Source organism: Perognathus longimembris, chromosome 7, assembly GCF_023159225.1.
Source record: "Perognathus longimembris pacificus isolate PPM17 chromosome 7, ASM2315922v1, whole genome shotgun sequence".
NCBI classification, from domain to species: Eukaryota; Metazoa; Chordata; class Mammalia; order Rodentia; family Heteromyidae; genus Perognathus; species Perognathus longimembris.
The window spans coordinates 75,426,101-75,441,204 of record NC_063167.1 but is presented as its reverse complement, the minus strand read 5'-3'; the positions used below and the strand labels follow the sequence as shown (position 1 = coordinate 75,441,204).

Genomic DNA, 15,104 nt, shown 5'->3' with positions numbered 1-15,104 from the left:
CTCTTCTTAAACCTTTGTCCTTGTTTGATTTCTCCCTGCTCCTAAAGATTTCATCTCTCTTTGGAAAACACATTTATTCATTCCATGTGAGTGTAGACCTAGCATATATCAAATAAGTGCAACTAATTTTCACAATAATCCTTTTAGGTTTTATTACTTCATCTTACAGATATCCAAACACAGGTAAAAAAAAAGTAACATCAAGATCTAAAACTAATGTGGTAGCCAGCACACATTTCAGTAAGCTACTGCCTTTCTTAGGGAAATTTATTAGCATTCCCTTACCATTGTTGTTAACAGAAAGAAAAACCCAAACTCTTCTTAAGTCAGGAATATAAGAAACAACAATAAAAATCTGTCTTATTTTGCTGTAAGGCAAAGAGAGAAGAAAAAACTGGTTGATGACAGGAGAAACGAAGATGCTTCTAGGGTGCTTCAAAAGAAACATGGGGGCTGGGAATATGGCTTAGTGGTAGAGTGCTTGCCTTGTGTGCATGAAGCCCTGGGTTTGATTCCTCAGCACCACAAAAACAGAAAAAGCTGCAAGTGGCACTGTGGCTCAAGTGGTAGAAGAGTGCTAGCCATGAGCAAAAAGAAACCAGGAACAGTGCTCAGGCCCTGAGTTGAAGCCCCAGGACTGGCAAAAAACAAAAAACACAACAAAAAAACACACAAAAGAAACATAGGGAAAGGATAGGGCTGTATCTCAGTTTACTGAGGCCCTGGGTTAAGTAGATTTGATGCAGAAAAATGAAACCAAGCAAAAATCAACCACCCACCTACCACTGCCATCAACAAATAAAAACAAGTCCACCAAAACCAGGGAACTGAGTATGTGAAAAAAAAAATGTCATAAGGTATGATTTTCTAGCGTACTAAAGTACAATATGCTTAAAAGGGGTTAAGGGGCATCTCTCACATATTCCATTCTTATACAATTATAAATACTATGTGAAATGTAATTCAAAAGTGCTATTTAGTATTTCTCAGCACTTTTTAACTTGCATCATCAGTTATGGTGAATAGTTAATTAGACTCAGTAGATGCTACATGTTCTTATGTAGAGCATCTGATGGTGAAGCACACTCTAATCCAAGGAGGTTGACTGATACAAGGCTGGTATCTCAGATTTTCACCTTAGACATTTCAAGCTTGACCCAAGTCTTAAACCAGAGGAGAGCTCTGTTATGGCTTGGGCTACATAAGTTTCTGTCTAGTGGCTAGTAAGGAAGAAAGAGAATTCCCTAGTACATTCTATGCGGGAAACATGTTCTTTGCATTCTAAACTGAAAGTCTCAGTGTTATCTCAATATCATTGGAATGCACAGAGAAGGTTAGTATAATTTTCTACTTCAAACATATTTTTGATTGCATGAACAGCTCTCAGCTTGGAACCTTAATAACTATTATAATGAGTAACCACAATATGTTAATAATCATAATATTAATTAACTTTAAAAACTATTACTAACATTTGGGGGAAGAAACAAATTTCAGGTTATAATAATTACATCATGTATGTATATGCTTAAAAGTAACAAAAATTTCCATCTTAACATTTTAAGCATAGACTGAATTGCTATATTACAGATCTCTAGGTTTTTTCCTGTTGCAAAACCAACTATCAACCTCTTACACACAATTTCGCCTTTATAAAGCTCAACCTTTTGCCCCTAGTCCCTGGCAAATACCATTCTACTTTCTATTTTTTTTTTAAAGATTTTTAACTATTTTAGATATCTTATGTAAGCAGTTCTTAAAGGACAACTGTGTTTAGTGCTAACTACTTTTATTTACACCCCTAAAAATTATGTGAATTAAAATGCTGAATAGAGAAAACTAGAACAAGTAAAACCTTCTTTTGTAAGAAGTAGGTTAATTAGAAAAATAGACATTGAATTAGGTTAAGAATTCTAGACAATTTCTGATATACTGGAAGAATTCCAATACATTACTTGCCAAAAAGGTTTTCAAGGAAATGAAAAAGGTATACATTTCCCATGCCAACTGGATATAATAATTCACAGTATGTAAAATTTATATTAAATATTCATCTGGTTAAAAACAATCAGAATTATTTCCATTTATAAACAGCTTTAATTAAAAACATTTAAAAATTATTTTGAAATATAAAATTGACATTGTTTGGTGCCTTTTTCATCCATACTTATATATTTTTGAAAGTTTACCTGAGAGCTAGTGAATATAGGCTTTTTGCCAAGTCTTCGATCATCACCTTTGTCAAATGCAGCTGCAGAAAAAAACAGCAATTTAATTTTATATGAAGCATTACTATTAGTATAGAAGTACAGGAAAATAAAATGCTACCAGAAAAAAAATTACTTGTGGGAAGTAACTAAAAACCCTCAAACTATCCTAATATACAAGAATAATTACCTACTATATTTTAAAATTAAATAAAAAACAATCTCATTTTCAACTTATTTTTGCCCCTAAAATTTTGTTTGTAAAATTATTGAATAAAAAAAATTGTAAAATCTCACATTGAAGATTCTATTTTAAAAAGAGACTTTTCTCAAGTTGTGAGTTTTAGATAATTCCTTTTAGTTTTCCAAATTTCAAAAAATTATACATTATGACAAATGTAATATTGTATCAATAATTAAATGAGGTAATATTGTCCTAAAATATAAGCATTCTCTGTTGAAACAAAAAAATTTTGGCTTTGAAGGTATATCATGGAATATGAGAAGAGAAAATAAAGTTATACTAAATATAATTCAAGAAGTAATCTTCAAACTTGTATCATTCTTATAATCAAATAAAAGTCAATTTGTAAGTTTAGGTTTGGGAACCATTGGAAAATTAATGTTTATGTTCTTACAGTAAAAATGTAAAATTCAAATGGTATCAGAAAGTACATAAGAATAATGGTTCAAGGGCTGTAAATATAAAGTTACTATATTTCTTTCTTTTGAAAGTTTTAGGGCTTTCAGGCATACTTTGAAAAAATATGTATCAAATATATATATTAAAATATATCAAAACATTCTGAAATTTGATTTTTATTAATAGTTAAAATAATTTAATGTAAAATACTTTATGAGGCAAGTACTCTTGCCACTAGGCCATATTACCAGCCCATGTAAAATACTTTAAATTATCTGTAACTGTATCATATATCTTCTACAATGTCAATTCTGTAGATATGTGCTGTAAGACAAAGTAAAATCCTAGAAATGGCATTGTAAAAATTGATTTGCAGTAAGCAAATGACTGCACAATAACACATAAGAATAAAAATATTGTTCCCAAAGGTCAGTAGTAACTCAACAAGAATGTAAGAGATGCGTACAAAGAAAATCTAGAAACATTTCTTTTTCTAGAGTTCCCATTGTAGTAATTATGAAAAAGTCAGTATCTATTATTATTCACATACTGAAGATTTAAAAATATGATTATACTGATGTAATACATTGAAAAGTTCTTTGGGATAATTAGTTCTATTACCAATGACATTTTGTTTAGATGTCTATGTATATATATTTTTAAATTAGTACTTTGAAGATTTAAAGAATATCGCTTGAAATTCAACTTAGCTTTGAGATCCTCTAAAATAGAGAAAAACAAAGTTTGCTACTAATCAGGAGAGTGAAGGACACTCAAGGAATGTTCATCTTATTTTGTTTTTTCACATTGTACAGATTTGGTAGTGAGGATCAATTAGATAAAAATCAGCACAGAAAAAGTCACAAGGAAAAAAAATCCCAATTTCTAAAGATGTCATTATTTTTTATTTGTAAAATAATAACTTCTTTGTAAAGTGTTCTTCAAATTACATCTATTTGCACTATCATGTTATAAAGCAAGACAGAGGTCACATTCTGACTATACCACTAAAGCATTTAATATACCTATGCATTATCAAGAAAATATTTTATCACAGACAGCTTCCAGTTTTCATAGTATCAAAATGTTTGCCTCATAAAATATTATCACTTAGCTTAAATGTTTTTAAAAGTATACTTGCTCAATATGCTAGTGTTACTGCTTAAGACACCTGCCTGCTTTAACCCAAAAATAGTCACGAAGCCATTTTTGGTTCCACCCTGAATTTCTTATAGTAATATTTTTTAAATAAGTAGACATTCTGATCAATATACATCTTTTGTTTAATGCTAATGTTTCAAATGGTACCTATTAAATGTCAGAGACCACTGTGCGGCTCCTGAGAGACACTCCGCAATAGCACACAACACATCACCGAGCCAATCAATTGTTAAATAAAGCCATCTAGTTTAGGCAAAACTACAAGAAAGGGTATCTTATGGGAAAAAAAGGAAGATCTTCATGGCAAAATATATTTTAAAAGAAGGAGGAAAGTATGTTCAGTAATCTGTTCTACATAGGTTATATTCTTTTATACTTCTAATTTCTTCACAAGAATGCTTTTAAGAAAATTTGGCTGCTATAGTAGGACAAAAAATTGATATATGCAAAGAGAATGAGTTTAATTTTCTAAGAACAGCAAAAAAGCATAATTTACTGAAACTGCCTAACATACTATCACTAGTTTTGCTTAGCACCCTATTATTGAACAGAAGCACAAATATTAATCTAACTACTATTCAGAATGTCCTCAAAATATCTGCCATACAAAGACTGTAATATGAGAATAAAAATATTTCAAAGCTATCATACCTGCTTTGATTTTCTGTTGATCATCTGTGCTCATCAGTTTCCAGCTTTCTGTGTGACGAACAGCATAGAAAGACTGAACCAGGAAGATCCACAGCTTATCACGCAGAGCCTGGATCGTGCACGTAAAACCCTGTGTTCAAGCAACAAATCAGCAGCTGGTGAGCCACATTGTCATAGCAACCAGTCATTATTCCTTTCCGAATCTACTTACTCCTAAGCCAGATCAATGATGTCATCACTTAGGTTTTTAAGATCGTTGGGTACATGTTATTTATGAAGGTTTACTCATTAATAGAATTTAATAGTGAACATGAAGCTAAATCTGAACAGCTGAACATTTTAAAGCGTCAGAAGCCTTTATATAGATACCTTCCACAGTCTTTCCAAACCAGCTATGACATTACAAGGTCAAATACTCTGCTAGTGTAATAAATATGTTGAAATATTTTATCATTTTTGTATAATAAATATACTGAAATATTTTATAATTCTTGTAGACAAAAATGCCGATAATTTGCAATTAGCTTACTATCACTGATTAATTGCATTTTAAAATAAATACTTAAAATTTGCTTTTTCCTAGTATAATTTTAAAATAGGATTCTAAGGAGAAAAGGAATCAAGAACATATAAAAATAAAGTCATTATTAACATTTTTGAAATACTCATTTTATATCTATAAATTGAGTATAGTGACCAGAAATACTCAAGTTACATCTTGCTAAAAAATATTGCTGGCTATCAAACTATGTTTAGAATTAAAAAGACAAACTGCCAATTCTAAACTTTTATAAAAAGTCCATTTGGAGATGAATAGATATTTAAAAAAATTTATTATGAAAATTCCAAAAATCTTGAGGGTAAGGATGGGAGGGGAAAAGTGAAGCAAGGGTGGAAGGTGACCAACCAGCATTGTACTCAAAACCTGACTTATAGAATTGTAACCCTTTGTACAACTTCTTAACAATAATAAAAAAAAATTTTAAAGATAATTCCAAACATACACAAAAGCAGAGAACATAATCCTAGGTATTTACTGCTTAGCTTCATTGACCCATACAATATTCAAAACACACAAGTAATTTTAAATCTCCACTTTCAATATTAAATTATTTTAATGAACTGTATTACATTTAGTACCATTTCTTTTGTAATTTCAGAGTTCAGTAATGTTTCCAGACCCATAAAAAGAGAGCAACTATTTTCGGTGGTAATATTTTCTTCAATTGCTTTTAAAATTTTGTCCAACAGATCAGCTGTGCTGCTCATCGCTTGTGACTGCAAAACACAGATATTGATTTTCAGTAGAAACACATGAAAATATATGTAAGAAATATGAAAGTCTGTCATGAAAGCAGAATAACCATTTCAACTGACTATATGAGTTCAACCAGAAATCATAAGTGCTTCTTCCTTTTCCTTTATTAAAAAATCTGCCTATTACATATCCTACATGCACACTGTTTTTAGGAGCCAACACAGTTCTAATATCAGAACTTAGAAATGTGCACTAGGAATTCTTTATGCAATGACTACTTCTAGAGAAGGTAGCTGCTAAGTCAGAGAGAGAATTCTTCAGGACCATAACTGTAGTACTGATCAAAACAATATCATGGGTAGAATTGTAGTTAAACAAGCATAAGGCCCAGAGTTTGATCTACTGGAAAGAAAAGTCTGATTCAGATTTCTAAAATGTGGCTATGGTGACTGACAGTTAGAGCTGGCCAGAGTCATGGTATGTCTTGCCAGTGGCCTCAAACCTGTCCCTCCTGCCTGCCTTGTGTGTGAGCCCATATCCTGTCCATCATTCTAACTGTGCCATCTGCTATGGAATTTATTTAAATCACAAAAATTTAATCAAAGGCAACATGCATTTAAAAACTCTTATGTAATTAAAATCAGAACACAAAGAGGTGACTAAATATAGGAAGAAATTTTAGACATAGTACCTGTAAGAGAAGAGTGAAATTTTCACTCTGAATGATGCTGGGGAAGTTTTCTACAATGAATGCAATGCACTTTTCTTGGAGCTGAGATGCCATGGCCAATGCTGCTTCTGTCCATTTTACTCTGGGTAAACTGAAGATCAGCCTATCACTTTCCATCAGAAGAAAAGCAGCATTCTTATCACTCTAGAATATTTTAAAATATAGGAATTTAAAAATAGATACGGAAATTTCAAAAAAAGGTTAGATGGAATTACTGCTCATAACAAAAAAAAGTTTCAGGTGCACTTTCCCTCCCCTCTAACTCCCCTCAACCAGGTAGATACTACCTGGTTTTAATTAAAATATCTATTCATTTGTTCATTCATTCACTCAAATTATCCAAAAGGGCAAATTTTGAGCTGGAAAAGCCAACTGTGAAAGGTAGCTAAATAAACCCAAGAATAAAATTATTTAGAACTACAAAGAAAACAAACTTGATTTCTCTGAGATTATCATTACTGAGTTCATTTGTGTGCATAGAGTCAGGTGTAGTTCATGCCTGCTATTCCAACATTCAGGAAGACTGTGAGTTTGAGACAAGTCTGGGCTACCTGAGTTCTAGGCCCGCCTCAGTGACATAGGAAACCCTTGTCTCAAACAAACAAATGATACTCCTATAGAGATCATCTATAACTATAGGGCTATACTGATTTGGCTCGAGTTCTTTTATGATCATAAAAATATATGTCCTGTCCACTCTCTCCCCTGCTCTTCAACATAGTACTAGAATTCCTAGCCAGAGCAATTAGGCAAGAAGAGAATATAAAGGGGATCCAAATAGGAAAAGATGAAGTTAAACTTTCTCTCTTCGCAGATGACATGATCCTATACCTAAAGAATCCCATAGACTCTACCCCCAAGCTACTAGAGCTGATACAAAACTTTGGCAAAGTTGCAGGATATAAAATAAACCTTCAAAAATCAACGGCCTTTCTCTATGCTAACAACCCGAAGACCGAGGGTGAAGTCAGGAAAGCAACTCCTTTTGCAATAGCCCCCCAAAACATAAAATACCTAGGAATAACCTTAACCAAAGAAGTGAAAGACCTCTTTGAAGAGAACTTTAAAAGCTTGAAAAATGAAATTAAGTCAGAACTAAGAAAATGGAAAAACCTCCCATGCTCCTGGATTGGGAGAATTAATGTAATCAAAATGGCAATATTGCCAAAGGCTATCTACAAATTCAATGCAATACCCATTAATATCCCAACACCATTCTTTAATGAAATAGAGGAAGCAATCCAGAAATTCATATGGAACAATAAAAGACCTAGAATAGCAAAAACACTCCTAAGCAGAAAGAACAGTGCTGGAGGAATTACAATACCCAACTTCAAGCTGTATTATAAAGCTATAGTAATAAAAACAGCTTGGTATTGGCACCGGAACAGGCCTGAAGACCAATGGAACAGAATTGAAGACCCAGAATTAAACCCACAGAACTATGCCTACTTAATCTTTGATAAAGGAGCTAAAACAATAGTATGGAAGAAAGATAGCCTCTTTAACAAGTGGTGCTGGCAAAACTGGCTCAACACATGCAACAAACTAAAACTAGATCCTTATATATCACCCTGCACCAAAATCAATTCCAAATGGATTAAAGACCTTGAAATCAAAACAGGCACCCTGAAGACACTAAAGGAAGGAGTAGGAGAAACACTTGGGCTCCTTGGCACAGGACAGAACTTCCTTAACAAAGACCCAGAAAGGCTACAAATCAAAGAAAGGTTGGACAAATGGGACTGCATCAAACTCCAGAGCTTCTGCACGGCAAAGGACATAGCTCTCAAGATAAACAGAAAGCCCACAGACTGGGAGAAGATCTTTACCGGACATTCAACAGACAAAGGCCTCATCTCTAAAATATATGCAGAACTAAAAAAATTACCTTCTTCCAAAACAAAACTGCAAAGAACCAATAGCCCCCTCATCAAGTGGGCTAAAGACTTACAAAGAAACTTCTCTGAAGAGGAAATGAGAATGGCCAATAGTCATATGAAAAAATGCTCTACATCACTGGCCATAAAGGAAATGCAAATCAAAACAACATTGAGATTCCATCTCACCCCAGCAAGAATGTCATATATCAAGAAAACTAATAATAACAATTGTTGGAGGGGATGTGGCCAAAAGGGAACCCTACTTCATTGTTGGTGGGAATGTAAACTGGTTCAGCCACTCTGGCAAGCAGTATGGAGATTCCTCAGAAGGCTCAATATAGAACTCCCCTATGACCCAGCAGCCCCACTGTTGGGTATCTATCCAAAAGCCCACAAACAAAATCACAGTAATGCCACCAGCACAACAATGTTCATCGCAGCACAATTTGTCATAGCGAGAAGCTGGAACCAACCCAGATGCCCCTCCATAGATGAATGGATCAGGAAAATGTGGTACATTTACACAATGGAATTTTATGCCTCTATCAGAAAGAATGACATTGTTTCATTTGTAAGGAAATGGAAGGACTTGGAAAAAGTTATACTAAGTGAAGTGAGCCAGACCCAAAGAAACATGGACTCTATGGCCTCCCTTATTGGGAATAATTAGTACAGGTTTAGGCAAGCCATAGCAGAGCATCACAAGGCCCAATAGCTATACCCTTAGAAACACATAAGATGATGCTAATTGAAATGAACTCCATGTTATGGAAACAAGTGATATATCACAGTTGTAACTACTTTCAACGTCCTATGTGTATGTGTAGTTTCTATTATTGATAATGTTTTGTATCACCTTCCTATGTTTGTACCTACACTATCTCTGTAATCTTATCTGAGTATATTGGAAACCGTGTTTACTGGTATTGGAAGTAGGAAATTCAAAGGGAATACCAAATTTGAGAGACACAGGGTAAAAAAAGAGAAATAACTACAAAAGCAATACTTGCAAAACTCTTTGGTGTAATTGAACTGAACAACTGGGGGGGGAGGGAAAGGGGGGGAGGGAGGGGGGCATGAGGGACAAGGCAACAAACAGTACAAGAAATGTATCCAATGCCCAACGTATGATACTGTAACCTCTCTGTACGTCAGTTTGATAATAAAAATTTGAGAAAAAAAATATATGTCCTTAGTTGAAAATTTAGAAAGGCTAAAAATTACTTATTTTTTTCTCTTTTCTAACTTGCAAAGATTTTTTCTATTTAATATTGATTAATTTTTATGCCACAAAATATATATTCACAAATACTAAATTCTATGAAAAGTGGAGCAATAACAATAATATGTGCTCCAAGGAACAGGAAAAAATGGCAAGTATGACTGCATCTTGTTGGTGTTTGGTTTCTAGTTCTTAAAATAATGCTTAGCAAACATTAACTGAATTATTACCTGATAGACTACAGTAGATTTAAACAAAAACATGGCCACAAATTCTTTGTAGCTCCATTCATCAAGAGGTATACTCTATTTCTTCATGCCTGGAATATGGACTGATCTTTTCATTGTTTTAGTGGTAAAGTGCAAGTTTCAGAGCCTAGGCCTCAAGAAGACTTGCAGCTTCTGCCTCTACCCTTGGAATCCTGGAATCATGAGGAAAAGCCTTTTAAGAAAAAGGCTTGGTAAGAAAGGTTGTGTGGTTGGGTATGATGACCCACTCTTTTAATTCCAGCTGTTTGGGAAGCAGAGTAGATAAGGATTGAGATTCTAGGTCATTCTGATCCAGAAGTTAGCAAGATCCCATCTTAATAAGTTGGGCATGTGTGTTCACATCTATAATCCCAGCTACGTGGGAGGAACGGGTAGGGGGGATCATTATCTGGGGAAAAAAATGCAAGATTTTACCTGAAAAATAACTAAATAAAAAAAAAAGGCTAGGACTATCATTCAAATGCTAGAGTACCTACCTAGCAAGCAAAAGGCCCTGAGTTCAAATTTCAGTACTTCCAAAAAGTAAGAAAGAGAGGAGGAGAAAAGGAAAGGAGAGAGAACAGAAAACAAAGCTTCCAGCTTATCCACAGGAGCAATTTGATCTTGCCTGTGGCAAAATCAGCAAAAGAATCATCCAATCAAGCTACAGAATGAGAAATAACAAATTATAGTTTTAAGCCATTTAGTTGTGGAATAGGTTTATTACATAGCAATGGAAATGAAAGCATGATATACTTAGCATGGATTGTATGAGATGGACTCTGCAGACCTTCTCCATTTTCAGATCTCATCTAAAATACTTCTTCCCTGATTCCCACATCTATACCAGATTCCTTTGTCTCAAAGAACTGGCCCTTTTCTTTAAAGTGCTTAATTCATTTGTAGTTATGCAAGCATAAACACAATATGATTAATGTCTATCTCCCTCACTATGCTGTTTAATGAGTATGAAACCATGTCTGGTCCCCAGGGCCCTAGTAAGGACCTAGGTCATAGTAGACACTCAAATTGGTCCCTTAACATAGAGATCAACAATATAAGTGGATTTCTAAGGCAACTTAAGTTGAATCCTGAAACATTAAAACCTTATCATGTGTACAATCTTGACAAGAATTTGTTAAATGCATGATGTATTTCCACTGCTGTGACAAAGAAAAGAACACACTTTGCTATTATTCATGGTTGTTGTTGCTATCCTGTTGTCCAGGACTGGGGTTTGAATTTCAGGTCCTTGTGCTCACTTGGCTTGCTTGTCTGGTGCTCTACAACTTGAGGCATGCTTCCAGTCTGCTTTTGCTGACTATTTTTGGAGACAAAAATCTGTGGACATTTTTTTGCTCAGGCTGGTTTTGAATTTTGATTATGCAGTTCTCAGCCCCTAAGTAGGTAGGTTTACAGGCATGAGCCACCAGCTTAAGATTTTTTTTTTGTTATTTATTTTTTAAAGTACCATAGTCTTTCCTCCTATAGTGACTTAATGAGTAATGGTGCAATTACTAAGAATTTTAGGCAGTAAGCCTAATTTGCTCTACTGTAGACATTATTCTGGTTGTGGAACCAAATGTAGAGTATGCAAATCAATTTGGCAGATAGCAATAGTGCTTACTATATGCATAATGCTATGTGCTCTAACAGTAATTTTTTAAAGTACACATACAGAGTACAGTTTATCATTTAGCTTGGAGTTTATTAGAAAACTAAAATACAGATACATTTAAATGATAATATAGATAATATTTTTCCCATAATGACTTGAGTATATGACCAATATTAACTGTCAGAGTATCTTGAATTTCAAAGAAGAAATAAAATACATTTCTAGGCCAAGGGTATTACTAGAAAAGGCCTTCTTTTTGCCCCATACTAACCAATTTCAAGTCAATATTATTTTTCTCTATCCTTCCAGAATGATTTTGTATCACACACACACACACACACACACACACACACACACACACACACAGTTCCATTATTTCTTTCAAGTAGAGATAGCACACAGTACGTTCTACCTTGCCTTTTATACCTTGAAAATTTTTCTTGTCAATGTATAAAGAACCCTTTTATTATCTTGGGATTTCATTTTTGTAGGAGAGAGACTGGGTGCCACTATGTAGCTTATGATATTCTTGAACTCACTATGTGACCTAGGGTTGAGGTTGAACTCATGATCCTCCTTCCTTCCCCTCCTTCTGAGTGTTCAGATTATAGGTGTGCACCACCACTTCTGGTCCTGTTATTGTATTAATAGCTACTTAATAGTCTATAATATAGATACATCATTTAACTGGGTCTTAATTTAGACTTTTACATGGTTTCTAATGTTTTGTTATGATAATAAATTACATTGCATAAACATTATTTTATGCATATATGACCTATATAGTATATCTGTAGAGTTAATGGGTTAACATTATTTTTCTTAGCACAGGCTTACAGCAAAACTGAAAAGGAGAAATAGGTTTGTCCATAGATAGCTTATTTTGAGGAGTCAAAAAATTTTAGGGGATTCAAGGCCCAGGGAGAAAGAAACAGGAAAGGGAGGCTAAGGGTATGTTTTCTAGCTTCTTATATTCAAAGTGTGTCTGCAGCATCAGGCATAGCTTGTTAGAAATGTGAAATCTGTGGGTCATCATATCACTTACTGAGTTGAAATCTGTATTTAAACACCAATGCTAAGTGTTTTATATATACATCAGATTGAGAAACACTAACAGAGTATTCACTGTTATAAGTGCCTGGGAGGTAGTCTCGTGTAGGACTTATGATGAGTATGGAGGATGAACTCTGAATTAACCATTCAAGAGACAGAAAAAAGGAACATTTAACCATTGGCTCCCATCTCCCTTGGTCAAAACTTGCCTTCTGGGGTGTCAATTCCCTTTCATTGCCAGGATTACAAAGTTCAGCTTTGCTACGCCGGGGATATAGTTATTGATAGAGTGCTTGCCTTACATGTATGAGGTCCTGGATTCAATCTCTAGCATTGCAAACAAGCAAGCAAACAAAGTAAAGAATGAAACTGCTGAGGTACAGGTATCCCATGAGGGCCAGTGCTGACACCTCAGAATAGGAAGTGAGAAAGAATGTAAAATAGCTGAGGGACAGTGCTGTCAGATCACACCTGTGTGTAGCTAGATGCTGCAACAATGAGTACAAAAACATAGGCCAAGAAGATATGAGCTAAGATACCAGGGTATACAAATACTGCCAAGAGACATTCAGTGTGGCACTCTCTTACAAATGGCAGATTCTGCCCTACCAATCTGGAGACATGTATTCAGTAGTTCAAAATCAGCACTAAAAAAAAAGGGCAGAAAAAGAAAGAAAAGACAGAGTTCTGAAACTTTTGTTTCATTTTTAATATATAGGTTATAATAGAAAAAGAACTTCCTTGTCTTAGCCAGTCAAAAAAGTTTGGAAAACAGAGCAAAAGCCATATTAACTCATGTTCTCCCAGGAACTAGTAACAATGCATTTCTGTACACTGTAACAATATAGAAACAATTTTCTTATTTTTACCATTTTAAAGATAGAAAATGGTTTTATGCTATAATATTAATATCCATTTCTTAAATAAATGAAGTCAAGTCTGCTATTCATATGAAAAGATACTGAATTTCTTTTGTGACCTTTTAATTTTATACTATGGTTAGCTTTCAATAAAAAAATCAACTTATAGAAACTGTTAGAATTTATACTATAAATGTATGAACTGTACCTTATTTTTTCTGACATTGCTTAAGATCCTTTTTAAAAATAATACTCTTTCAGCTGGGCACTAGTTGCTCACACCTATAATCCTAGCTAGTCTGGAGGCTGAGATCTGGGGATCACAGTTTGAAGCCAGTCCAGGCAGAAAGCACACTGAGACTGTTATCCCCAATTACCTGCTCAAAAACTGGAAGTGGAGCTGTGGCTAAAAGTGGTAGAGCTCTAGCCTTGATCAAAAGAGCCCAGGGACAGTGCCCAGGCCCTGAGTTCAAGCCCCACAACTGAAAAAACAAAAAACAAAAAAACCCCAACCTCCTTTTAGGGCATTTATACCACGTAGAGATGGCATATTTTTTATGTAATCACATTTCCTTTGTTGCTTCTGAATTTTGGAGCTCCATCCTGTACAAAACTATAAAGTAAGGACACTATATTATAGGATTTTAATTGCTGAATTCTTAGCATTCAAATATCTGACCTATCTGGAACATATCCCTAGTATGACATATAAGATGTGCATCCAACTTGATTTTTTTCCAGCTGCCTTCCATTATCCTAACATTATATACTGAATCAACAGGATAAGTCATATTATTTCTTAATACTTATGATACCAAGTTAATCAAATTGGCATTTATCTTTTAGCCTTAAAACTCATAGCTAAATGTGTATATACATTTGTGTGTTCACTCACACACACATCCATCAGCTTAATTTGGCTAAATAGGGAAAATATTTGTATATATTTTTCAAAAGGGCTTAAACAGTTTATGAAAAAGAAAATATTTAAATAATGACTTGAAATATTACAAATCATTTCATTATAAAGGTGGTAGGGAAATCTGAGGTATCTCTCTCTACAAGCCCAGCTCCAAGTGTCTGTCCTAAGACAAAAGTGTTGGAGCTTACAACAAACATCTTAATTTTTCTAAGTCTTTCCCAGAGGACTGGCTGTCTCGGGTAGTAATAAACTCCAGAATAATCCAGTTGTGCCTGAGGATTATTGAGAAAAGAGAAGGTGATTCAGGGTAGGAATCAGTTTCTTACCTTGACTTAGCACAAAGTGAGTGGACCAAAAAAAAAAATTAAACTCAGTTCTCAACTCCCTGGGGAGAGAAAGATCTACAATGTGAATCCAAAACCCCAGCTTTTATGGAGGCTTCACAAAGAATGGACTTCTGCCTTGCTTGTTTTAGAGTGATAAGGAGATCTACCATACCTTAGCCACCTGAGGGCCAGGTTAGCATTGATCAATGAACATGTTCAATTGAAAAAAGAAAAAAACAACAAGAATAAACACAGTGGTTAGGCTAGCACAGTCAGCCTGCAACTAGTCACTCGAGCTTTCTTCCTTGGCTCAGTGCAGACC

The 15,104-nt window shown here is 34.4% G+C and overlaps 1 protein-coding gene across 4 annotated transcripts in view; it reads right to left on the bottom strand.

The window, feature by feature from the left end:
* Positions 1-15,104, bottom strand: part of Btbd8 (BTB domain containing 8) — an 89,416-nt gene that overhangs the window by 12,919 nt on the left and 61,393 nt on the right. For 3 of the 4 annotated variants that reach the window (XM_048351958.1, XM_048351960.1, XM_048351961.1), the window contains 4 exons: positions 6,612-6,794; positions 5,794-5,940; positions 4,663-4,792; positions 2,190-2,251 (listed from right to left, as the gene is read on the bottom strand). In XM_048351958.1, coding sequence (XP_048207915.1) covers positions 2,190-2,251; positions 4,663-4,792; positions 5,794-5,940; positions 6,612-6,794 — 522 coding nt within the window. The remainder of the gene's footprint in view (positions 1-2,189; positions 2,252-4,662; positions 4,793-5,793; positions 5,941-6,611; positions 6,795-15,104) is intronic. The other variant, XM_048351959.1, reaches the window with a different exon arrangement.